Raw genomic sequence first — 27,811 nt, 5'->3', positions numbered from 1 at the left:
GAGAAATGATTCCACTAGTAATAACCAAACCAGGAGAAATGATTCCACTAGTAATAACCACCAGGAGAAATGATTCCACTAGTAATAACCAAACCAGGAGAAATGATTCCACTAGTAATAACCACCAGGAGAAATGATTCCACTAGTAATAACCACCAGGAGAAATGATTCCACTAGTAATAACCAAACCAGGAGAAATGATTCCACTAGTAATAACCAAACCAGGAGAAATGATTCCACTAGTAATAACCAAACCAGTAGAAATGATTCCACTAGTAATAACCACCAGGAGAAATGATTCCACTAGTAATAACCACCAGGAGAAATGATTCCACTAGTAATAACCACCAGGAGAAATGATTCCACTAGTAATAACCACCAGGAGAAATGATTCCACTAGTAATAACAACCAGGAGAAATGATTCCACTAGTAATAACAACCAGGAGAAATGATTCCACTAGTAATAACCACCAGGAGAAATGATTCCACTAGTAATAACCACCAGGAGAAATGATTCCACTAGTAATAACCACCAGGAGAAATGATTCCACTAGTAATAACCAAACCAGGAGAAATGATTCCACTAGTAATAACCAAACCAGTAGAAATGATTCCACTAGTAATAACCACCAGGAGAAATGATTCCACTAGTAATAACCACCAGGAGAAATGATTCCACTAGTAATAACCAAACCAGGAGAAATGATTCCACTAGTAATAACCACCAGGAGAAATGATTCCACTAGTAATAACCACCAGGAGAAATGATTCCACTAGTAATAACCAAACCAGGAGAAATGATTCCACTAGTAATAACCACCAGGAGAAATGATTCCACTAGTAATAACCACCAGGAGAAATGATTCCACTAGTAATAACCAAACCAGGAGAAATGATTCCACTAGTAATAACCAAACCAGGAGAAATGATTCCACTAGTAATAACCAAACCAGTAGAAATGATTCCACTAGTAATAACCACCAGGAGAAATGATTCCACTAGTAATAACCACCAGGAGAAATGATTCCACTAGTAATAACCACCAGGAGAAATGATTCCACTAGTAATAACCACCAGGAGAAATGATTCCACTAGTAATAACAACCAGGAGAAATGATTCCACTAGTAATAACAACCAGGAGAAATGATTCCACTAGTAATAACCACCAGGAGAAATGATTCCACTAGTAATAACCACCAGGAGAAATGATTCCACTAGTAATAACCACCAGGAGAAATGATTCCACTAGTAATAACCAAACCAGGAGAAATGATTCCACTAGTAATAACCAAACCAGTAGAAATGATTCCACTAGTAATAACCACCAGGAGAAATGATTCCACTAGTAATAACCACCAGGAGAAATGATTCCACTAGTAATAACCAAACCAGGAGAAATGATTCCACTAGTAATAACCACCAGGAGAAATGATTCCACTAGTAATAACCACCAGGAGAAATGATTCCACTAGTAATAACCAAACCAGGAGAAATGATTCCACTAGTAATAACCACCAGGAGAAATGATTCCACTAGTAATAACCACCAGGAGAAATGATTCCACTAGTAATAACCACCAGGATAAATTATTCCACTAGTAATAACCAAACCAGGAGAAATGATTCCACTAGTAATAACCACCAGGAGAAATGATTCCACTAGTAATAACCACCAGGAGAAATGGTTCAGTCTGATAGAGCCTTCCAGTTGTCTCATACCACCTCCAGATAGAATGCTTGAGACCAAACTAATAATTCACCTCAGGACTGGGAACCCCTTTCTCCTCCGTATTAATAAAGGAGGACAGCAATGCAAATATTTTAGTGGTAAACGAAGCCAGACACACAGGTGCATTGCAGCGGGATCAGAGCGGAGAGAGTCGAGCGGCGAGGACAGACTGACTGGAGGAGGAGGACTGGAGGCAATACGGTTTTGGCACAATGTGATTTTTCTTTCAGCGCAGAAATCCTTCAAGTTCAATGTTTCATGGTTAAAAACACACAGAGCTAGGCTCCCGCTAGCACGCAGGTTAGCGATCTGAGCCTCTAGCGTTACAAAGCCCTCTGTATGTTCAGGCTACCCTGGAAAGAGGATGTTTTGGAGTATTTTGGCATACCCTACAAGTAAGTCAGAACCATCTGTGCCTGGCTGTTCAGATCTCATTGACTGAATCAGAAACAATGGAACCTGTATAGTTTAATGTTTAATAGTTTAATAGTTTAATGTGTAATAGTTTAATAGTTTAATGGGAACAACTATACTAATCAGATACAATGCAACTCATCAAGAGTGAAACAGACATTTACCGAAGGTAGACTTCTGACACACTGACCGACAGAGGGTTGAAAAGGTAACAAAGTCAGTCAGTTTCTGCATGAGGTGGTGGTCAAGTCTGGCCACGTGCTTATTGAATAGAGGGGCCATAGAGCACACAGAGAGACAGAGAGGACATAGAGCACACAGAGAGACAGAGGGGACATAGAGCACACAGAGAGAGAGAGAGACAGAGGGGACATAGAGCACACAGAGAGACAGAGAGACAGAGGGGACATAGAGCACACATAGAGACAGAGGAGCCATAGAGCACACAGAGAGACAGAGAGACAGAGGGGACATAGAGCACACAGAGAGACAGAGAGACAGAGGGGACATAGAGCACACAGAGAGACAGAGGGGCCATAGAGCACACAGAGAGACAGAGAGACAGAGGGGACATAGAGCACACAGAGAGACAGAGAGACAGAGGGGACATAGAGCACACAGAGAGACAGAGGGGCCATAGAGCACACAGAGAGACAGAGGGGCCATAGAACACACAGAAAGACAGAGGGGCCATAGAGCACACAGAGAGACAGAGAGACAGAGGGGCCATAGAGCACACAGAGAGACAGAGAGACAGAGTGGACATAGAGCACACAGAGAGACAGAGGGGCCATAGAGCACACAGAGAGACAGAGGTAATGTATATTACATCTAGATGGTCAGAGTAGATTACATCTAGACGGTCAGAGTAGATTACATCTAGATGGTCAGAGTAGATTACATCTAGATGGTCAGAGTAGATTACATCTAGATGGTCAGAGTAGATTACATCTAGATGGTCAGAGTAGATCCTAACGTAACGCAACGTAGCCAAACACTGCTAGCTAGCCAGCTTGCCACCGAATAGCAGCATTGTAGAAACGAGTGCATTACAACGGAACGACTTGATCAGTGTAGTGTTGGCTGACTACACAGTTGTCTTTGCTATCTTTGATTTGTATTTGTTCGATCTTAGCTAGCTACTTAGCTGGCTACATAGCCGTCTTTGTATCGGTGATAATTGTGTAGTTATCAAGGTTCGCTGAGGTTCGCTAGCCAGGTATTCTCGCCCTAACGTAACGTAGTCAACCCTGCTAGCTAGCCAGCTAGCCACCGATTAGCAGCACTGTAGAAACGATTACATTACAACGGAACGACTTGACTTGTGTAGTGTTAGCTAGCTACATAGTTTTCTTTGCTATCTTTTTATCTAAGATAATTGTGTAGCTTTGAGTAATTATCGGTTAGCTAGCCAGCTATTTTTCGCCTGCCGCGCTGCCGTCCTCCTACCTAGCCAACACTGCTAGCTAGCCAACTTCTACCGAATAGCAGCACTGTAGAAACTTACATTACAACGGAACGACTTGATTAGCGTAGTGTTAGCTAGTTGTCTTTCCTGTCCTTGTATCCATGATAATTGTGTAGTTTAGAGAAATTTAGTGAAATTGTCGAGGTTACCTAGCCAGCTTCACTTTCAACAACGTAGCCACTGCTAGCCAGGCTACTTCACCAGCCAGCAGTACTATATCATTTTAGTCAATAAGATCTTGTATTTTATTCTTATTTTTTGCAACGTAAGCTTAACTTTCTGAACATTCGAGACGTGTAGCCCACTTGTCATTCTAATCTCCTTTGCATTAGCGTAGCCTCTTCTGTAGCCTGTCAACCATGTGTCTGTCTATCCCTGTTCTCTCCTCTCTGCACAGACCATACAAACGCTTCACACCGCGTGGCCGCGCCCACCCTAACCTGGTGGTCCCAGCCCGCACGACCCACGTGGAGTTCCAGGTCTCCGGTAGCCTCTGGAACTGCCGATCTGCGGCCAACAAGGCAGAGCTCATCTCAGCCTATGCGTCCCTCCAGTCCCTCGACTTCCTGGCACTGACGGAAACATGGCTCACCACAGATAACACTGCTACTCCTACTGCTCTCTCTTCGTCTGCCCACGTGTTCTCGCACACCCCGAGACCTTCTGGTCAGCGGGGTGGTGGCACCGGGATCCTCATCTCTCCCAAGTGGTCATTCTCTCTTTCTCCCCTTACCCATCTGTCTATCGCCTCCTTTGAATTCCATGCTGTCACAGTTACCAGCCCTTTCAAGCTTAACATCCTTATCATTTATCGCCCTCCAGGTTCCCTTGGAGAGTTCATCAATGAGCTTGATGCCTTGATAAGCTCCTTTCCTGAGGACGGCTCACCTCTCACAGTTCTGGGTGACTTTAACCTCCCCATGTCTACCTTTGACTCATTCCTCTCTGCCTCCTTCTTTCCACTCCTCTCCTCTTTTGACCTCACCCTCTCACCTTCCCCCCCTACTCACAAGGCAGGCAATACGCTTGACCTCATCTTTACTAGATGCTGTTCTTCCACTAACCTCATTGCAACTCCCCTCCAAGTCTCCGACCACTACCTTGTATCCTTCTCCCTCTCGCTCTCATCCAACACTTCCCACACTGCCCCTACTCGGATGGTATCGCGCCGTCCCAACCTCCGCTCTCTCTCCCCCGCTACTCTCTCCTCTTCCATCCTATCATCTCTTCCCTCTGCCCAAACCTTCTCCAACCTATCTCCTGATTCTGCCTCCTCAACCCTCCTCTCCTCCCTTTCTGCATCCTTTGACTCTCTATGTCCCCTATCCTCCAGGCCGGCTCGGTCCTCCCCTCCCGCTCCGTGGCTCGACGACTCATTGCGAGCTCACAGAACAGGGCTCCGGGCAGCCGAGCGGAAATGGAGGAAAACTCGCCTCCCTGCGGACCTGGCATCCTTTCACTCCCTCCTCTCTACATTTTCCTCTTCTGTCTCTGCTGCTAAAGCCACTTTCTACCACTCTAAATTCCAAGCATCTGCCTCTAACCCTAGGAAGCTCTTTGCCACCTTCTCCTCCCTCCTGAATCCTCCTCCCCCTCCCCCCCCCTCCTCCCTCTCTGCAGACGACTTCGTCAACCATTTTGAAAAGAAGGTCGACGACATCCGATCCTCGTTCGCTAAGTCAAACGACACCGCTGGTTCTGCTCACACTGCCCAACCCTGTGCTTTGACCTCTTTCTCCCCTCTCTCTCCAGATGAAATCTCGCGTCTTGTGACGGCCGGCCGCCCAACAACCTGCCCGCTTGACCCTATCCCCTCCTCTCTTCTCCAGACCATTTCCGGAGACCTTCTACCTTACCTCACCTCGCTCATCAACTCATCCTTGACCGCTGGCTACGTCCCTTCCGTCTTCAAGAGAGCGAGAGTTGCACCCCTTCTGAAAAAACCTACACTCGATCCCTCCGATGTCAACAACTACAGACCAGTATCCCTTCTTTCTTTTCTCTCCAAAACTCTTGAACGTGCCGTCCTTGGCCAGCTCTCCTGCTATCTCTCTCAGAATGACCTTCTTGATCCAAATCAGTCAGGTTTCAAGACTAGTCACTCAACTGAGACTGCTCTTCTCTGTATCACGGAGGCGCTCCGCACTGCTAAAGCTAACTCTCTCTCCTCTGCTCTCATCCTTCTAGACCTATCGGCTGCCTTCGATACTGTGAACCATCAGATCCTCCTCTCCACCCTCTCCGAGTTGGGCATCTCCGGCGCGGCCCACGCTTGGATTGCGTCCTACCTGACAGGTCGCTCCTACCAGGTGGCGTGGCGAGAATCTGTCTCCTCACCACGCGCTCTCACCACTGGTGTCCCCCAGGGCTCTGTTCTAGGCCCTCTCCTATTCTCGCTATACACCAAGTCACTTGGCTCTGTCATAACCTCACATGGTCTCTCCTATCATTGCTATGCAGACGACACACAATTAATCTTCTCCTTTCCCCCTTCTGATGACCAGGTGGCGAATCGCATCTCTGCATGTCTGGCAGACATATCAGTGTGGATGACGGATCACCACCTCAAGCTGAACCTCGGCAAGACGGAGCTGCTCTTCCTCCCGGGGAAGGACTGTCCGTTCCATGATCTCGCCATCACGGTTGACAACTCCATTGTGTCCTCCTCCCAGAGCGCTAAGAACCTTGGCGTGATCCTGGACAACACCCTGTCGTTCTCCACCAACATCAAGGCGGTGGCCCGTTCCTGTAGGTTCATGCTCTACAACATCCGCAGAGTACGACCCTGCCTCACACAGGAAGCGGCGCAGGTCCTAATCCAGGCACTTGTCATCTCCCGTCTGGATTACTGCAACTCGCTGCTGGCTGGGCTCCCTGCCTGTGCCATTAAACCCCTACAACTCATCCAGAACGCCGCAGCCCGTCTGGTGTTCAACCTTCCCAAGTTCTCTCACGTCACCCCGCTCCTCCGCTCTCTCCACTGGCTTCCAGTTGAAGCTCGCATCCGCTACAAGACCATGGTGCTTGCCTACGGAGCTGTGAGGGGAACGGCACCTCAGTACCTTCAGGCTCTGATCAGGCCCTACACCCAAACAAGGGCACTGCGTTCATCCACCTCTGGCCTGCTCGCCTCCCTACCACTGAGGAAGTACAGTTCCCGCTCAGCCCAGTCAAAACTGTTCGCTGCTCTGGCCCCCCAATGGTGGAACAAACTCCCTCACGACGCCAGGACAGCGGAGTCAATCACCACCTTCCGGAGACACCTGAAACCCCACCTCTTCAAGGAATACCTAGGATAAAGCAATCCTTCTGCCCCCCCCCCCTTAAAAGATCTGATGCACTATTGTAAAGTGGCTGTTCCACTGGATGTCATAAGGTGAATGCACCAATTTGTAAGTCGCTCTGGATAAGAGCGTCTGCTAAATGACTTAAATGTAAATGTAAATGTAGATTACATCTAGATGGTCAGAGTAGATTACATCTAGATGGTCAGAGTAGATTACATCTAGATGGTCAGAGTAGATTACATCTAGATGGTCAGAGTAGATTACATCTAGATGGTCAGAGTAGATTACATCTAGACGGTCAGAGTAGATTACATCTAGATGGTCAGAGTAGATTATATCTAGACGGTCAGAGTAGATTACATCTAGATGGTCAGAGTAGATTACATCTAGACGGTCAGAGTAGATGGTCAGAGTAGATTACATCTAGACAGTCAGAGTAGATTACATCTAGACGGTCAGAGTAGATTACATCTAGATGGTCAGAGTAGATTACATCTAGACGGTCAGAGTAGATTACATCTAGATGGTCAGAGTAGATTACATCTAGACAGTCAGAGTAGATTACATCTAGATGGTCAGAGTAGATTACATCTAGACGGTCAGAGTAGATTACATCTAGATGGTCAGAGTAGATTACATCTAGATGGTCAGAGTAGATTACATCTAGACGGTCAGAGTAGATGGTCAGAGTAGATTACATCTAGACGGTCAGAGTAGATTACATCTAGATGGTCAGAGTAGATTACATCTAGATGGTCAGAGTAGATTACATCTAGACGGTCAGAGTAGATTACATCTAGATGGTCAGAGTAGATTACATCTAGATGGTCAGAGTAGATTACATCTAGACGGTCAGAGTAGATTACATCTAGATGGTCAGAGTAGATTACATCTAGATGGTCAGAGTAGATTACATCTAGACAGTCAGAGTAGATTACATCTAGATGGTCAGAGTAGATTACATCAGAGTAGATTACATCTAGATGGTCAGAGTAGATTACATCTAGATGGTCAGAGTAGATTACATCTAGATGGTCAGAGTAGATTACATCTAGATGGTCAGAGTAGATTACATCTAGACGGTCAGAGTAGATTACATCTAGACGGTCAGAGTAGATTACATCTAGATGGTCAGAGTAGATTACATCTAGATGGTCAGAGTAGATTACATCTAGATGGTCAGAGTAGATTATATCTAGATGGTCAGAGTAGATTACATCTAGATGGTCAGAGTAGATGGTCAGAGTAGATTACATCTAGATGGTCAGAGTAGATTACATCTAGATGGTCAGAGTAGATTACATCTAGATGGTCAGAGTAGATTACATCAGAGTAGATTACATCAGAGTAGATTATATCTAGATGGTCAGAGTAGATTAAATCAGAGTAGATTATATCTAGATGGTCAGAGTAGATTATATCTAGACAGTCAGAGTAGATTACATCTAGATGGTCAGAGTAGATTACATCTAGACAGTCAGAGTAGATTACATCTAGACAGTCAGAGTAGATTACATCTAGACGGTCAGAGTAGATTACATCTAGACAGTCAGAGTAGATTACATCTAGACAGTCAGAGTAGATTACATCTAGACAGTCAGAGTAGATTACATCTAGACGGTCAGAGTAGATTACATCAGAGTAGATTACATCTAGATGGTCAGAGTAGATTACATCTAGACGGTCAGAGTAGATTACATCAGAGTAGATTACATCTAGATGGTCAGAGTAGACAGTCAGAGTAGATTACATCTAGATGGTCAGAGTAGATTACATCTAGACAGTCAGAGTAGATTACATCTAGACAGTCAGAGTAGATTACATCTAGACGGTCAGAGTAGATTACATCAGAGTAGATTACATCTAGATGGTCAGAGTAGATTACATCTAGATGGTCAGAGTAGATTACATCTAGACAGTCAGAGTAGATTACATCTAGATGGTCAGAGTAGATTACATCTAGACAGTCAGAGTAGATTACATCTAGACAGTCAGAGTAGATTACATCTAGACAGTCAGAGTAGATTACATCTAGATGGTCAGAGTAGATTACATCTAGACAGTCAGAGTAGATTACATCTAGACGGTCAGAGTAGATTACATCTAGATGGTCAGAGTAGATGGTCAGAGTAGATTACATCTAGATGGTCAGAGTAGATGGTCAGAGTAGATTACATCTAGATGGTCAGAGTAGATTACATCTAGATGGTCAGAGTAGATTACATCTAGATGGTCAGAGTAGATTACATCTAGACGGTCAGAGTAGATTACATCTAGATGGTCAGAGTAGATTACATCTAGACAGTCAGAGTAGATTACATCTAGACAGTCAGAGTAGATTACATCTAGACAGTCAGAGTAGATTACATCTAGACGGTCAGAGTAGATTACATCTAGATGGTCAGAGTAGATTACATCTAGATGGTCAGAGTAGATTACATCTAGATGGTCAGAGTAGATTACATCTAGACGGTCAGAGTAGATTACATCTAGATGGTCAGAGTAGATTACATCTAGATGGTCAGAGTAGATTACATCTAGATGGTCAGAGTAGATTACATCTAGATGGTCAGAGTAGATGGTCAGAGTAGATTACATCTAGATGGTCAGAGTAGATTACATCTAGATGGTCAGAGTAGATGGTCAGAGTAGATGGTCAGAGTAGAGTACATCTAGATGGTCAGAGTAGAGTACATCTAGATGGTCAGAGTAGATTACATCTAGATGGTCAGAGTAGATGGTCAGAGTAGATTACATCTAGATGGTCAGAGTAGATGGTCAGAGTAGATTACATCTAGATGGTCAGAGTAGATTACATCTAGATGGTCAGAGTAGATGGTCAGAGTAGATTACATCTAGATGGTCAGAGTAGATTATATCTAGATGGTCAGAGTAGATTACATCTAGATGGTCAGAGTAGATGGTCAGAGTAGATTACATCTAGATGGTCAGAGTAGATTATATCTAGATGGTCAGAGTAGATTACATCTAGATGGTCAGAGTAGATGGTCAGAGTAGATTACATCTAGATGGTCAGAGTAGATTACATCTAGATGGTCAGAGTAGATTACATCTAGACGGTCAGAGTAGATGGTCAGAGTAGATTACATCTAGATGGTCAGAGTAGATGGTCAGAGTAGATTACATCTAGACAGTCAGAGTAGATTACATCTAGATGGTCAGAGTAGATTACATCTAGATGGTCAGAGTAGATGGTCAGAGTAGATTACATCTAGATGGTCAGAGTAGATTACATCTAGATGGTCAGAGTAGATTACATCTAGACAGTCAGAGTAGATTACATCTAGATGGTCAGAGTAGATTACATCTAGATGGTCAGAGTAGATTACATCTAGATGGTCAGAGTAGATTACATCTAGACGGTCAGAGTAGATTACATCTAGATGGTCAGAGTAGATTACATCTAGATGGTCAGAGTAGATGGTCAGAGTAGATTACATCTAGATGGTCAGAGTAGATTACATCTAGACGGTCAGAGTAGATTACATCTAGATGGTCAGAGTAGATTACATCTAGACGGTCAGAGTAGATTACATCTAGATGGTCAGAGTAGATTACATCTAGATGGTCAGAGTAGATTACATCTAGATGGTCAGAGTAGATTACATCTAGATGGTCAGAGTAGATGGTCAGAGTAGATTACATCTAGATGGTCAGAGTAGATTACATCTAGACAGTCAGAGTAGATTACATCTAGATGGTCAGAGTAGATTACATCTAGATGGTCAGAATAGATGGTCAGAGTAGATTACATCTAGACAGTCAGAGTAGATTACATCTAGATGGTCAGAGTAGATTACATCTAGATGGTCAGAGTAGATTACATCTAGATGGTCAGAGTAGATTACATCTAGATGGTCAGAGTAGATTACATCTAGATGGTCAGAGTAGATGGTCAGAGTAGATTACATCTAGATGGTCAGAGTAGATTATATCTAGATGGTCAGAGTAGATTACATCTAGATGGTCAGAGTAGATGGTCAGAGTAGATTACATCTAGATGGTCAGAGTAGATTACATCTAGATGGTCAGAGTAGATTACATCTAGATGGTCAGAGTAGATTACATCTAGATGGTCAGAGTAGATGGTCAGAGTAGATTACATCTAGATGGTCAGAGTAGATTACATCTAGATGGTCAGAGTAGATTACATCTAGATGGTCAGAGTAGATGGTCAGAGTAGATTACATCTAGATGGTCAGAGTAGATGGTCAGAGTAGATTACATTTAGATGGTCAGAGTAGATTACATCTAGATGGTCAGAGTAGATGGTCAGAGTAGATTACATCTAGATGGTCAGAGTAGATTATATCTAGATGGTCAGAGTAGATTACATCTAGATGGTCAGAGTAGATGGTCAGAGTAGATTACATCTAGATGGTCAGAGTAGATTATATCTAGATGGTCAGAGTAGATTACATCTAGATGGTCAGAGTAGATGGTCAGAGTAGATTACATCTAGATGGTCAGAGTAGATTACATCTAGATGGTCAGAGTAGATTACATCTAGACGGTCAGAGTAGATGGTCAGAGTAGATTACATCTAGATGGTCAGAGTAGATGGTCAGAGTAGATTACATCTAGACAGTCAGAGTAGATTACATCTAGATGGTCAGAGTAGATTACATCTAGATGGTCAGAGTAGATGGTCAGAGTAGATTACATCTAGATGGTCAGAGTAGATTACATCTAGATGGTCAGAGTAGATTACATCTAGACAGTCAGAGTAGATTACATCTAGATGGTCAGAGTAGATTACATCTAGATGGTCAGAGTAGATTACATCTAGATGGTCAGAGTAGATTACATCTAGACGGTCAGAGTAGATTACATCTAGATGGTCAGAGTAGATTACATCTAGATGGTCAGAGTAGATGGTCAGAGTAGATTACATCTAGATGGTCAGAGTAGATTACATCTAGACGGTCAGAGTAGATTACATCTAGATGGTCAGAGTAGATTACATCTAGACGGTCAGAGTAGATTACATCTAGATGGTCAGAGTAGATTACATCTAGATGGTCAGAGTAGATTACATCTAGATGGTCAGAGTAGATTACATCTAGATGGTCAGAGTAGATGGTCAGAGTAGATTACATCTAGATGGTCAGAGTAGATTACATCTAGACAGTCAGAGTAGATTACATCTAGATGGTCAGAGTAGATTACATCTAGATGGTCAGAGTAGATGGTCAGAGTAGATTACATCTAGACAGTCAGAGTAGATTACATCTAGATGGTCAGAGTAGATTACATCTAGATGGTCAGAGTAGATTACATCTAGATGGTCAGAGTAGATTACATCTAGATGGTCAGAGTAGATTACATCTAGATGGTCAGAGTAGATGGTCAGAGTAGATTACATCTAGATGGTCAGAGTAGATTATATCTAGATGGTCAGAGTAGATTACATCTAGATGGTCAGAGTAGATGGTCAGAGTAGATTACATCTAGATGGTCAGAGTAGATTACATCTAGATGGTCAGAGTAGATTACATCTAGATGGTCAGAGTAGATTACATCTAGATGGTCAGAGTAGATTACATCTAGATGGTCAGAGTAGATTACATCTAGATGGTCAGAGTAGATTACATCTAGATGGTCAGAGTAGATTACATCTAGATGGTCAGAGTAGATTACATCTAGATGGTCAGAGTAGATTACATCTAGACGGTCAGAGTAGATGGTCAGAGTAGATTACATCTAGATGGTCAGAGTAGATGGTCAGAGTAGATTACATCTAGATGGTCAGAGTAGATTACATCTAGATGGTCAGAGTAGATTACATCTAGACAGTCAGAGTAGATTACATCTAGATGGTCAGAGTAGATTACATCTAGATGGTCAGAGTAGATTACATCTAGATGGTCAGAGTAGATTACATCTAGATGGTCAGAGTAGATTACATCTAGATGGTCAGAGTAGATTACATCTAGATGGTCAGAGTAGATTACATCTAGATGGTCAGAGTAGATTACATCTAGATGGTCAGAGTAGATTACATCTAGATGGTCAGAGTAGATGGTCAGAGTAGATTACATCTAGACGGTCAGAGTAGATTACATCAGAGTAGATTACATCTAGATGGTCAGAGTAGATTACATCTAGATGGTCAGAGTAGATTACATCTAGATGGTCAGAGTAGATTACATCTAGATGGTCAGAGTAGATTACATCTAGATGGTCAGAGTAGATTACATCTAGATGGTCAGAGTAGATTACATCTAGATGGTCAGAGTAGATTACATCTAGATGGTCAGAGTAGATTACATCTAGATGGTCAGAGTAGATTACATCTAGACAGTCAGAGTAGATTACATCTAGATGGTCAGAGTAGATTACATCAAGATGGTCAGAGTAGATTACATCTAGATGGTCAGAGTAGATTACATCTAGACGGTCAGAGTAGATTACATCTAGATGGTCAGAGTAGATTACATCTAGACGGTCAGAGTAGATTACATCTAGATGGTCAGAGTAGATTACATCTAGATGGTCAGAGTAGATTACATCTAGATGGTCAGAGTAGAGTACATCTAGATGGTCAGAGTAGATTACATCTAGATGGTCAGAGTAGACGGTCAGAGTAGAGTACATCTAGATGGTCAGAGTAGATTACATCTAGACAGTCAGAGTAGATTACATCAAGATGGTCAGAGTAGAGTACATCTAGATGGTCAGAGTAGATTACATCTAGATGGTCAGAGTAGATGGTCAGAGTAGATTACATCTAGATGGTCAGAGTAGATGGTCAGAGTAGATTACATCTAGATGGTCAGAGTAGATTACATCTAGATGGTCAGAGTAGATTACATCTAGATGGTCAGAGTAGATTACATCTAGATGGTCAGAGTAGATTACATCAGAGTAGATTACATCAGAGTAGATTACATCAGAGTAGATTATATCTAGATGGTCAGAGTAGATTACATCAGAGTAGATTATATCTAGATGGTCAGAGTAGATTATATCCATAAATAGATTAATCCCTAATATCAACAGTATCCCGACACTATGCTAATCCCCTCTCTGTCTACCACAGTCAGTGGAATTCTCAAATTGGCGGATAGTCTTACCAAAGAAAGGCACTCCAGTCCATGACCTGTCTTAGGCTCTGTGTTCCTGGGCTGTGATACGGTGCAATGTGGTCGGTTAGGAGGGTTGAACGAGTGTGTACGGTTAGGAGGATGTGGAGGGTTAGGAGGGAGTGTGGAGGGTTGTGGAGGGTTAGGAGGGAGTGTGGAGGGTTGTGGAGGGTTGGGAGAGTGTGGAGGGTTGTGGAGGGTTGGGAGAGTGTGGAGGGTTGTGGAGAGTGTGGAGGGGTAGGAGGTTTGTGGAGGGTTGGGAGAGTGTGTGTGGGTAGGAGGTTTGTGGAGGGTTGGGAGAGTGTGGAGGGGTAGGAGGTTTGTGGAGGGTTGGGAGAGTGTGGAGGGTTGGGTGAGTGTGGAAGTTTAGGAGGGTTGTGGAGGGTTGGGAAAGTGTGGAGGGGTAGGAGGGTTGAAAGATCGTGGAGGGTTGTGGAGGGTTGGGAAAGTGTGGAGGGTTAGGAGGGTTGGGAAAGTGTGGAGGGATAGGAGGGTTGTGGAGGGTTGGGAAAGTGTGGAGGGTTGAGAGAGTGTGGAGGGTTGATTGATATCCCATAAGGAACTGACTAGGGCTAAATTGATATCCCATAATATCCCACATTAAAAAGTGATGTTTAAAACGTGTATGCCTTAAGGTATGGACGAAGGTAAAATAAAACCTATTTTTTAAAGTAAGCTAAGCGTAGTGATTTGGTTGCTGTTACTGCAGTTCCACCCGTCATAGTGTAAACATTCTACAAGTCAAACTCAGTGCCATAATCTGCGGTGGTTTGAATCCTGGCCAAAGTTGAAAGTTCATTGGTTGACCTATTGATAAATGTTCTGTATTGTTGTCATGTCTGACAGGTGTACCTTTGAGCTCATGGGTAAACCCACGCCCTCTTTCCTCTCCAGGTGTGTTTGTCCTCCTGCCGTTTCTAGCGTATCTCGGAGAGGTGGAGAATGTGAGCGTGTGAGGAGACAGGCCATGTGGAATGTAGCGAGGATTCTGCTTCCAATAGTTCCCTGCTGCCAGGTGTGTGTGTGTGTGTGTGTGTGTGTGTGCATGTGTGTGCACGTGCGTGTGTGTGTGTGCGTGTGTGTGTGTGTGTGTGTGTGTGCGTGTGTGCACGTGCGTGTGTGCATGCGTGTGTGTGTGTGCGTGCGTGCGTGCGTGTGTGTGTGTACGTGTGCATGTGTCGGCGTGTGTGTGCGTGCGTGTGCCCTACGTACACAGTGATCCTAAATAATGACCAATAAAAACAGATAGAACCATAGTGGTTCACCAACTACTGCTTTCCTCCAGACATCCCTGATGTTCACCAACTACTGCTTTCCTCCAGACATCCCTGATGTTCACCAACTACTGCTTTCCTCCAGACATCCCTGATGTTCACCAACTACTGCTTTCCTCCAGACATCCCTGATGTTCACCAACTACTGCTTTCCTCCAGACATCCCTGATGTTCACCAACTACTGCTTTCCTCCAGACATCCCTGATGTTCACCAACTACTGCTTTCCTCCAGACATCCCTGATGTTCACCAACTACTGCTTTCCTCCAGACATCCCTGATGTTCACCAACTACTGCTTTCCTCCAGGACATCCCTGATGTTCACCAACTACTGCTTTCCTCCAGACATCCCTGATGTTCACCAACTACTGCTTTCCTCCAGACATCCCTGATGTTCACCAACTACTGCTTTCCTCCAGACATCCCTGATGTTCACCAACTACTGCTTTCCTCCAGACATCCCTGATGTTCACCAACTACTGCTTTCCTCAAGGACAGACATTGGTTCTACCAGACATCCCTGATGTGTTCAATTCAATTAGGATATTGGAAAACATTGGAGTACCACGACAAGGGAAAGGTTATTCTGTGTGAAGGGGAGAGTTGGTGCCCTGACACAGTGTCCAAGCCACAACCACTGACACTGGACTTTGACCACAGAGTCTTTCTTTAGCTAAAAACCGTGTCCCAACCCATCCACTGCCTCTCACATCAACCTTGTGGATCTTCAATACCAGACAAAGACATTTCCTTCCCCTTCAAAGCCTTACACTGCTAGCTCCAGCCCCCTCTAACCAACATGGCCATGTAACTGTATCACAATAAGACACTGGCATGTTACTGTATCACAATAAGACACGGGCATGTTACGGTATTACAATAAGACACGGGCATGTTACGGTATTACAATAAGACACGGGCATGTTACGGTATTACAATAAGACACGGGCATGTTACGGTATTACAATAAGACACGGGCATGTTACGGTATTACAATAAGACACGGGCATGTTACGGTATTACAATAAGACACGGGCATGTTACGGTATTACAATAAGACACGGGCATGTTACGGTATTACAATAAGACACGGGCATGTTACGGTATTACAATAAGACACGGGCATGTTACGGTATTACAATAAGACACGGGCTCACCTTAAATCTGTAGCTCTTGGCAGCAGCCTCTTCTTACCATTGAAGTATGGTTCAAACTCCTCTGTCTTCAGTCTGTGGGAGTAGTCGATATAGCCAGAGATTTCCTGTCCAAGAGCGTTGCGGTCCCTTATGAAAATAATAGACTGGAGGAAAGACAGGAGGAAACGGTGGGTAAATGATCAGGAGAGAAAGAGGAGGAAACGGTGTGTAAATGATCAGGAGAGAAAGAGGAGGAAACGGTGTGTAAATGATCAGGAGAGAAAGAGGAGGAAATGGTGTGTAAATGATCAGGAGAGAAAGAGGAGGAAACGGTGTGTAAATGATCAGGAGAAAGAGGAGGAAATGGTGTGTAAATGATCAGGAGAAAGAAGAGGAAACGGTGTGTAAATGATCAGGAGAGAAAGAGGAGGAAACAGTGTGTAAATTATCAAATTAGGCACATTTAGGCCGATATAACACAATAGATCTGGCCAGTCAGTTGTTAATTAACAGGTAGTTGTTAACCTCTACCGCTTCTCCCTCCCGGATCCGGGATCCTCCTCATCAAAAAAGCTGACTAGCATCGCCTAGCCTAGCGCCACAGGGATATCATATAATATAATTTCATGAAATCACAAGTCCAATACAGCAAATAAAAGATAAACATCTTGTGAATCCATCCATCATTTCCGATTTTTTAAATGTTTTACAGCGAAAACACAATATGTATTTGTATTTGCATCACCACAATAGCCAAACACACAACGCCATGTTTTCACCGCCAACATAGCTTTCACAAAACCCACAAATAGAGGTCAGACTGGTCTTAACAGGCCTGATTTACATCAGACTGGTCTTAACAGGCCTGATTTACATCATAATGGTCTTAACAGGCCTGATTTACATCAGACTGGTCTTAACAGGCCTGATTTACATCAGACTGGTCTTAACAGGCCTGATTTACATCATAATGGTCTTAACAGGCCTGATTTACATCAGACTGGTCTTAACAGGCCTGATTTACATCATAATGGTCTTAACAGGCCTGATTTACATCATACTGGTCTTAACAGGCCTGATTTACATCAGACTGGTCTTAACAGGCCTGATTTACATCATAATGGTCTTAACAGGCCTGATTTACATCATACTGGTCTTAACAGGCCTGATTTACATCAGAATGGTCTTAACAGGCCTGATTTACATCATACTGGTCTTAACAGGCCTGATTTACATCATACTGGTCTTAACAGGCCTGATTTACATCATAATGGTCTTAACAGGCCTGATTTACATCATAATGGTCTTAACAGGCCTGATTTACATCATACTGGTCTTAACAGGCCTGATTTACATCATACTGGTCTTAACAGGCCTGATTTACATCATACTGGTCTTAACAGGCCTGATTTACATCATACTGGTCTTAACAGGCCTGATTTACATCATACTGGTCTTAACAGGCCTGATTTACATCATACTGGTCTTAACAGGCCTGATTTACATCATACTGGTCTTAACAGGCCTGATTTACATCATACTGGTCTTAACAGGCCTGATTTACATCATAATGGTCTTAACAGGCCTGATTTACATCATACTGGTCTTAACAGGCCTGATTTACATCATAATGGTCTTAACAGGCCTGATTTACATCATACTGGTCTTAACAGGCCTGATTTACATCATACTGGTCTTAACAGGCCTGATTTACATCATAATGGTCTTAACAGGCCTGATTTACATCATACTGGTCTTAACAGGCCTGATTTACATCATACTGGACTTAACAGGCCTGATTTACACCAGAATGGTCTTAACAGGCCTGATTTACATCAGACTGGTCTTAACAGGCCTGATTTACATCAGAATGGTCTTAACAGGCCTGATTTACATCATAATGGTCTTAACAGGCCTGATTTACATCAGACTGGTCTTAACAGGCCTGATTTACATCAGAATGGTCTTAACAGGCCTGATTTACATCATAATGGTCTTAACAGGCCTGATTTACATCAGAATGGTCTTAACAGGCCTGATTTACATCATTATGGTCTTAACAGGCCTGATTTACATCATAATGGTCTTAACAGGCCTGATTTACATCAGAATGGTCTTAACAGGCCTGATTTACATCAGAATGGTCTTAACAGGCCTGATTTACATCATAATGGTCTTAACAGGCCTGATTTACATCAGAATGGTCTTAACAGGCCTGATTTACATCATAATGGTCTTAACAGGCCTGATTTACATCAGAATGGTCTTAACAGGCCTGATTTACATCATAATGGTCTTAACAGGCCTGATTTACATCATAATGGTCTTAACAGGCCTGATTTACATCATAATGGTCTTAACAGGCCTGATTTACATCAGAATGGTCTTAATAGGCCTGATTTACATCAGAATGGTCTTAACAGGCCTAATTTACATCATACTGGTCTTAACAGGCCTGATTTACATCAGAATGGTCTTAACAGGCCTGATTTACATCAGAATGGTCTTAACAGGCCTGATTTACATCATAATGGTCTTAACAGGCCTGATTTACATCAGAATGTTCTTAACAGGCCTGATTTACATCAGAATGGTCTTAACAGGCCTGATTTACATCATAATGGTCTTAACAGGCCTGATTTACATCAGACTGGTCTTAACAGGCCTAATTTACATCATACTGGACTTAACAGGCCTGATTTACACCAGAATGGTCTTAACCGGCCTGATTTACATCATAATGGTCTTAACAGGCCTGATTTACATCAGAATGGTCTTAACAGGCCTGATTTACATCAGAATGGTCTTAACAGGCCTGATTTACATCATAATGGTCTTAACAGGCCTGATTTACATCATAATGGTCTTAACAGGCCTGATTTACATCAGACTGGTCTTAACAGGCCTAATTTACATCATACTGGACTTAACAGGCCTGATTTACACCAGAATGGTCTTAACAGGCCTGATTTACATCAGAATGGTCTTAACAGGCCTGATTTACATCATAATGGTCTTAACAGGCCTGATTTACATCAGAATGGTCTTAACAGGCCTGATTTACATCATAATGGTCTTAACAGGCCTGATTTACATCATACTGGTCTTAACAGGCCTGATTTACATCATACTGGTCTTAACAGGCCTGATTTACATCAGAATGGTCTTAACAGGCCTGACTTTTTGTGCACATGCATGAAATAAGGATGAAAATAATTAAAAGACACTGTTTCTTTGTGTTTATAATGACAGGGTGTGTCACTAGACAGATGTCTTGGCAGGAGAATCTCAAATGTACAACCTAACCATACCAAAAGACTGTCATTCCTACTCCCTCTGTCGTTATATCTGGAGGCTTCATACCAAAAGACTGTCATTCCTACTCCCTCTGTCGTTATATCTGGAGGCTTCACACCAAAAGACTGTCATTCCTACTCCCTCTGTCGTTATATCTGGAGGCTTCATACCAAAAGACTGTCATTCCTACTCCCTCTGTCGTTATATCTGGAGGCTTCATACCAAAAGACTGTCATTCCTACTCCCTCTGTCGTTATATCTGGAGGCTTCACACCAAAAGACTGTCATTCCTACTCCCTCTGTCGTTATATCTGGAGGCTTCATACCAAAAGACTGTCATTCCTACTCCCTCCACTGTTATATCTGGAGGCTTCACACCAAAAGACTGTCATTCCTACTCCCTCTGTCGTTATATCTGGAGGCTTCACACCAAAAGACTGTCATTCCTACTCCCTCCACTGTTAAATCTGGAGGCTTCACACCAAAAGACTGTCATTCCTACTCCCTCTGTCGTTATATCTGGAGGCTTCACACCAAAAGACTGTCATTCCTACTCCCTCTGTCGTTATATCTGGAGGCTTCATACCAAAAGACTGTCATTCCTACTCCCTCTGTCGTTATATCTGGAGGCTTCACACCAAAAGACTGTCATTCCTACTCCCTCCACTGTTATATCTGGAGGCTTCATACCAAAAGACTGTCATTCCTACTCCCCCGTCGCCGTTATATCTGGAGGCTTCATACCAAAAGACTGTCATTCCTACTCCCTCTGTCGTTATATCTGGAGGCTTCACACCAAAAGACTGTCATTCCTACTCCCTCTGTCGTTATATCTGGAGGCTTCATACCAAAAGACTGTCATTCCTACTCCCTCTAACGTTATATCTGGAGGCTTCACACCAAAAGACTGTCATTCCTACTCCCTCTGTCGTTATATCTGGAGGCTTCACACCAAAAGACTGTCCTTCCTACTCCCTCCACTGTTATATCTGGAGGCTTCATACCAAAAGACTGTCATTCCTACTCCCTTTGGCCTTATATCTGGAGGCTTCATACCAAAAGGCTGTCATTCCTACTCCATCTGTCGTTATATCTGGAGGCTTCACACCAAAAGACTGTCATTCCTACTCCCTCTGTCGTTATATCTGGAGGCTTCATACCAAAAGACTGTCATTCCTACTCCCTCTGTCGTTATATCTGGAGGCTTCATACCAAAAGACTGTCATTCCTACTCCCTCCAACGTTATATCTGGAGGCTTCATACCAAAAGACTGTCATTCCTACTCCCTCCAACGTTATATCTGGAGGCTTCATACCAAAAGACTGTCATTCCTACTCCCTCTAACGTTATATCTGGAGGCTTCACACCAAAAGACTGTCATTCCTACTCCCTCTGTCGTTATATCTGGAGGCTTCACACCAAAAGACTGTCCTTCCTACTCCCTCCACTGTTATATCTGGAGGCTTCATACCAAAAGACTGTCATTCCTACTCCCTCCACTGTTATATCTGGAGGCTTCATACCAAAAGACTGTCATTCCTACTCCCCCGTCGCCGTTATATCTGGAGGCTTCATACCAAAAGACTGTCATTCCTACTCCCTCTGTCGTTATATCTGGAGGCTTCACACCAAAAGACTGTCATTCCTACTCCCTCTGTCGTTATATCTGGAGGCTTCATACCAAAAGACTGTCATTCCTACTCCCTCTAACGTTATATCTGGAGGCTTCACACCAAAAGACTGTCATTCCTACTCCCTCTGTCGTTATATCTGGAGGCTTCACACCAAAAGACTGTCCTTCCTACTCCCTCCACTGTTATATCTGGAGGCTTCATACCAAAAGACTGTCATTCCTACTCCCTTTGGCCTTATATCTGGAGGCTTCATACCAAAAGGCTGTCATTCCTACTCCATCTGTCGTTATATCTGGAGGCTTCACACCAAAAGACTGTCATTCCTACTCCCTCTGTCGTTATATCTGGAGGCTTCATACCAAAAGACTGTCATTCCTACTCCCTCTGTCGTTATATCTGGAGGCTTCATACCAAAAGACTGTCATTCCTACTCCCTCCAACGTTATATCTGGAGGCTTCATACCAAAAGACTGTCATTCCTACTCCCTCCAACGTTATATCTGGAGGCTTCATACCAAAAGACTGTCATTCCTACTCCCTCTAACGTTATATCTGGAGGCTTCACACCAAAAGACTGTCATTCCTACTCCCTCTGTCGTTATATCTGGAGGCTTCACACCAAAAGACTGTCCTTCCTACTCCCTCCACTGTTATATCTGGAGGCTTCATACCAAAAGACTGTCATTCCTACTCCCTTTGGCCTTATATCTGGAGGCTTCATACCAAAAGGCTGTCATTCCTACTCCATCTGTCGTTATATCTGGAGGCTTCACACCAAAAGACTGTCATTCCTACTCCCTCTGTCGTTATATCTGGAGGCTTCATACCAAAAGACTGTCATTCCTACTCCCTCTGTCGTTATATCTGGAGGCTTCATACCAAAAGACTGTCATTCCTACTCCCTCCAACGTTATATCTGGAGGCTTCATACCAAAAGACTGTCATTCCTACTCCCTCCAACGTTATATCTGGAGGCTTCATACCAAAAGACTGTCATTCCTACTCCCTCTGTCGTTATATCTGGAGGCTTCACACCAAAAGACTGTCATTCCTACTCCCTTCGCCGTTATAGCTGGAGGCTTTAAGAAGAATTTCTGAGCATCATATTGTGTTGGACTTGTGCTTAAAAATAGGAGGGAACATTTACACACACACACACACACACACACACACCAACGTGTGCAACGTACTACAAACCCCCTGGGAGAAGGTATCAATCAAAGCCAAAAGATGATAAAGAAGGAAGAGGGGATTGAGAGTTGTTTGGAGGGAAGTTAAGAGAGAGGGGGTTGAAGAGGGGGAGAGGAGTGATAGTACAGAGAAAGAGCAGAGAGAAATAGGTAGAGAGAGGGGGAGAGGAGAAAGGAGAGAGAGGAACACAGGGAGGAATAGAGAGAGGAGAGAGAGGAACACGGGAAGGAATAGAGAGAGGAGAGAGAGGAACACAGGGAGGAATAGAGAGAGGAGAGAGAGGAACACAGGGAGGTATAGAGAGAGGAGAGAGAGGAACCACAGGCAGGTATAGAGAGAGGAGAGAGAGGACCACAGGGAGGTATAGAGAGAGGAGAGAGAGGAGCCACAGGGAGGTATAGAGAGAGTAGAGAGAGGAACCACAGGGAGGTATAGAGAGAGGAGAGAGAGGAACACAGGGAGGTATAGAGAGAGGAGAGAGAGGAACCACGGGGAGGTATAGAGAGAGGAAAGAGAGGAACACAGGGAGGTATAGAGAGAGGAGAGAGAGAGGAGAGAGAGAGGAGAACAGGGAGGTATAGAGAGAGGAGAGAGAGGAACACAGGGAGGAATAGAGAGAGTAGAGAGAGGACCACAGGGAGGTATAGAGAGAGGAGAGAGAGGAACCACAGGGAGGTATAGAGAGAGGAGAGAGAGGAACCACAGGGAGGTATAGAGAGAGGAACACAGGGAGGTATAGAGAGAGAAGAGAGAGGAACAAAGGGAGGAATAGAGAGAGGAGAGAGAGAGGCACACAGGGAGGTATAGAGAGAGGAGAGAGAAGAACCACAGGGAGGTATAGAGAGGACCCACAGAGAGGTATAGAGAGAGGAACACAGGGAGGTATAGAGAGAGGAGAGAGAGGAACACAGGGAGGTATAGAGAGAGGAGAGAAAGGAACCACAGGGAGGTATAGAGAGAGGAGAGAGAGGAACACAGGGAGGTATAGAGAGAGAAGAGAGAGGAACCACGGGGAGGTATAGAGAGAGGAGAGAGAGGAACACAGGGAGGTATAGAGAGAGGAGAGAGAGAGGAGAACAGGGAGGTATAGAGAGAGGAGAGAGAGGAACACAGGGAGGAATAGAGAGAGGAGAGAGTGGAACACAGGGAGGTATAGAGAGAGGAGAGAGAGAGGAGAGAGAGGACCACAGGGAGGTATAGAGAGAGGAGAGAGAGGAACCACAGGGAGGTATAGAGAGAGGAGAGAGAGGAACACAGGGAGGTATAGAGAGAGTAGAGAGAGGAACACAGGGAGGTATAGAGAGAGGAGAGAGAGGAACACAGGGAGGTATAGAGAGAGGAGAGAGAGGAACACAGGGAGGTATAGAGAGAGGAACACAGGGAGGTATAGAGAGAGGAGAGAGAGTAACACAGGGAGGTATAGAGAGAGGAGAGAGAGAGGAACACAGGGAGGTATAGAGAGAGGAGAGAGAGGAACACAGGGAGGTATAGAGAGAGGAACACAGGGAGGTATAGAGAGAGGAGAGAGAGGAACACAGGGAGGTATAGAGAGAGGAGAGAGAGGAACACAGGGAGGTATAGAGAGAGGAGAGAGAGGAACACAGGGATGTATAGAGAGAGGAACCACAGGGAGGTAGAGAGAGAGTATTTGAACCACTGGTCCCCTCCAACATATGTTCTCTATCTGCATTGTAAACAGTTTGCTGGTGTGTGTTTGTGCTGCAGGAAATAGAGTAAATAAAAATCCATGGCTCTGAGCAGGTGTCCTCTCCTCAGCTACACCCTGCTGTACTATCAGCTACACCCTGCTATACTATCAGCTACACCCTGCTATACTATCAGCTACACCCTGCTGTACTATCAGCTACACCCTGCTATACTATCAGCTCAGCTACACCCTGCTATACTATCAGCTCAGCTACACCCTGCTATACTATCAGCTCAGCTACACCCTGCTATACTATCAGCTACACCCTGCTGTACTATCAGCTACACCCTGCTCTACTATCAGCTACACCCTGCTATACTATCAGCTCAGCTACACCCTGCTATACTATCAGCTACACCCTGCTGTACTATCAGCTACACCCTGCTGTACTATCAGCTACACCCTGCTATACTATCAGCTCAGCTACACCCTGCTCTACTATCAGCTCAGCTACACCCTGCTGTACTATCAGCTCAGCTACACCCTGCTATACTATCAGCTCAGCTACACCCTGCTGTACTATCAGCTACACCCTGCTATACTATCAGCTACACCCTGCTATACTATCAGCTCAGCTACACCCTGCTGTACTATCAGCTCAGCTACACCCTGCTGTACTATCAGCTACACCCTGCTATACTATCAGCTCAGCTACACCCTGCTATACTATCAGCTCAGCTACACCCTGCTATACTATCAGCTCAGCTACACCCTGCTGTACTATCAGCTCAGCTACACCCTGCTATACTATCAGCTCAGCTACACCCTGCTATACTATCAGCTACACCCTGCTGTACTATCAGCTCAGCTACACCCTGCTCTACTATCAGCTACACCCTGCTATACTATCAGCTCAGCTACACCCTGCTATACTATCAGCTCAGCTACACCCTGCTGTACTATCAGCTCAGCTACACCCTGCTATACTATCAGCTCAGCTACACCCTGCTATACTATCAGCTCAGCTACACCCTGCTATACTATCAGCTCAGCTACACCCTGCTCTACTATCAGCTACACCCTGCTATACTATCAGCTCAGCTACACCCTGCTATACTATCAGCTCAGCTACACCCTGCTATACTATCAGCTCAGCTACACCCTGCTATACTATCAGCTCAGCTACACCCTGCTGTACTATCAGCTACACCCTGCTGTACTATCAGCTCAGCTACACCCTGCTGTACTATCAGCTCAGCTACACCCTGCTGTACTATCAGCTACACCCTGCTGTACTATCAGCTCAGCTACACCCTGCTATACTATCAGCTACACCCTGCTATACTATCAGCTCAGCTACACCCTGCTATACTATCAGCTCAGCTACACCCTGCTGTACTATCAGCTCAGCTACACCCTGCTATACTATCAGCTCAGCTACACCCTGCTATACTATCAGCTCAGCTACACCCTGCTATACTATCAGCTCAGCTACACCCTGCTATACTATCAGCTCAGCTACACCCTGCTATACTATCAGCTCAGCTACACCCTGCTATACTATCAGCTCAGCTACACCCTGCTATACTATCAGCTCAGCTACACCCTGCTATACTATCAGCTCAGCTACACCCTGCTATACTATCAGCTCAGCTACACCCTGCTGTACTATCAGCTCAGCTACACCCTGCTATACTATCAGCTACACCCTGCTGTACTATCAGCTCAGCTACACCCTGCTATACTATCAGCTACACCCTGCTGTACTATCATCTCAGCTACACCCTGCTGTACTATCAGCTCAGCTACACCCTGCTATACTATCAGCTACACCCTGCTATACTATCAGCTACACCCTGCTGTACTATCAGCTACACCCTGCTATACTATCAGCTCATATACACCCTGCTGTACTATCAGCTACACCCTGCTGTACTATCAGCTCAGCTACACCCTGCTATACTATCAGCTCAGCTACACCCTGCTATACTATCAGCTCAGCTACACCCTGCTATACTATCAGCTCAGCTACACCCTGCTATACTATCAGCTCAGCTACACCCTGCTATACTATCAGCTCAGCTACACCCTGCTGTACTATCAGCTCAGCTACACCCTGCTATACTATCAGCTACACCCTGCTGTACTATCAGCTCAGCTACACCCTGCTATACTATCAGCTACACCCTGCTGTACTATCATCTCAGCTACACCCTGCTGTACTATCAGCTCAGCTACACCCTGCTATACTATCAGCTACACCCTGCTATACTATCAGCTACACCCTGCTGTACTATCAGCTACACCCTGCTATACTATCAGCTCATATACACCCTGCTGTACTATCAGCTACACCCTGCTGTACTATCAGCTCAGCTACACCCTGCTATACTATCAGCTCAGCTACACCCTGCTATACTATCAGCTCAGCTACACCCTGCTATACTATCAGCTCAGCTACACCCTGCTATACTATCAGCTACACCCTGCTGTACTATCAGCTCAGCTACACCCTGCTGTACTATCAGCTACACCCTGCTGTACTATCATCTCAGCTACACCCTGCTATACTATCAGCTACACCCTGCTATACTATCAGCTCAGCTACACCCTGTTGTACTATCATCTCAGCTACACCCTGCTATACTATCAGCTCAGCTACACCCTGCTATACTATCAGCTCAGCTACACCCTGCTATACTATCAGCTCAGCTACACCCTGCTGTACTATCAGCTCAGCTACACCCTGCTGTACTATCAGCTACACCCTGCTGTACTATCAGCTCAGCTACACCCTGCTATACTATCAGCTCAGCTACACCCTGCTATACTATCAGCTCAGCTACACCCTGCTATACTATCAGCTCAGCTACACCCTGCTATACTATCAGCTCAGCTACACCCTGCTATACTATCAGCTCAGCTACACCCTGCTGTACTATCAGCTCAGCTACACCCTGCTGTACTATCAGCTCAGCTACACCTTGCTGTACTATCAGCTCAGCTACACCCTGCTCTACTATCAGCTACACCCTGCTATACTATCAGCTCAGCTACACCCTGCTATACTATCAGCTCAGCTACACCCTGCTATACTATCAGCTCAGCTACACCCTGCTGTACTATCAGCTCAGCTACACCCTGCTGTACTATCAGCTACACCCTGCTATACTATCAGCTCAGCTACACCCTGCTATACCATCAGCTCAGCTACACCCTGCTATAATATCAGCTCAGCTACACCCTGCTATACTATCAGCTACACCCTGCTGTACTATCAGCTCAGCTACACCCTGCTGTACTATCAGCTACACCCTGCTGTACTATCATCTCAGCTACACCCTGCTATACTATCAGCTACACCCTGCTATACTATCAGCTCAGCTACACCCTGCTCTACTATCAGCTCAGCTACACCCTGCTGTACTATCAGCTCAGCTACACCCTGCTATACTATCAGCTCAGCTACACCCTGCTATACTATCAGCTACACCCTGCTATACTATCAGCTCAGCTACACCCTGCTGTACTATCAGCTACACCCTGCTGTACTATCAGCTCAGCTACACCCTGCTGTACTATCAGCTACACCCTGCTATACTATCAGCTCAGCTACACCCTGCTG

At 44.5% G+C, this 27,811-nt stretch overlaps 1 protein-coding gene across 2 annotated transcripts in view; it reads right to left on the bottom strand.

Annotated features, from left to right (window-relative positions):
* cfap299 (cilia and flagella associated protein 299) overlaps positions 1 to 27,811 on the bottom strand; it is a 338,696-nt gene that overhangs the window by 85,568 nt on the left and 225,317 nt on the right. For both annotated transcript variants that reach the window (XM_055911115.1, XM_055911116.1), the window contains exon 4: positions 16,437 to 16,579. In XM_055911115.1, coding sequence (XP_055767090.1) covers positions 16,437 to 16,579 — 143 coding nt within the window. The remainder of the gene's footprint in view (positions 1 to 16,436; positions 16,580 to 27,811) is intronic.

The sequence above is a fragment of the Salvelinus fontinalis genome, unplaced genomic scaffold (assembly GCF_029448725.1).
Source record: "Salvelinus fontinalis isolate EN_2023a unplaced genomic scaffold, ASM2944872v1 scaffold_0050, whole genome shotgun sequence".
NCBI classification, from domain to species: Eukaryota; Metazoa; Chordata; class Actinopteri; order Salmoniformes; family Salmonidae; genus Salvelinus; species Salvelinus fontinalis.
Note: the sequence above shows the minus strand (reverse complement) of the source record. Positions and strands in the feature narration are given on the sequence as shown.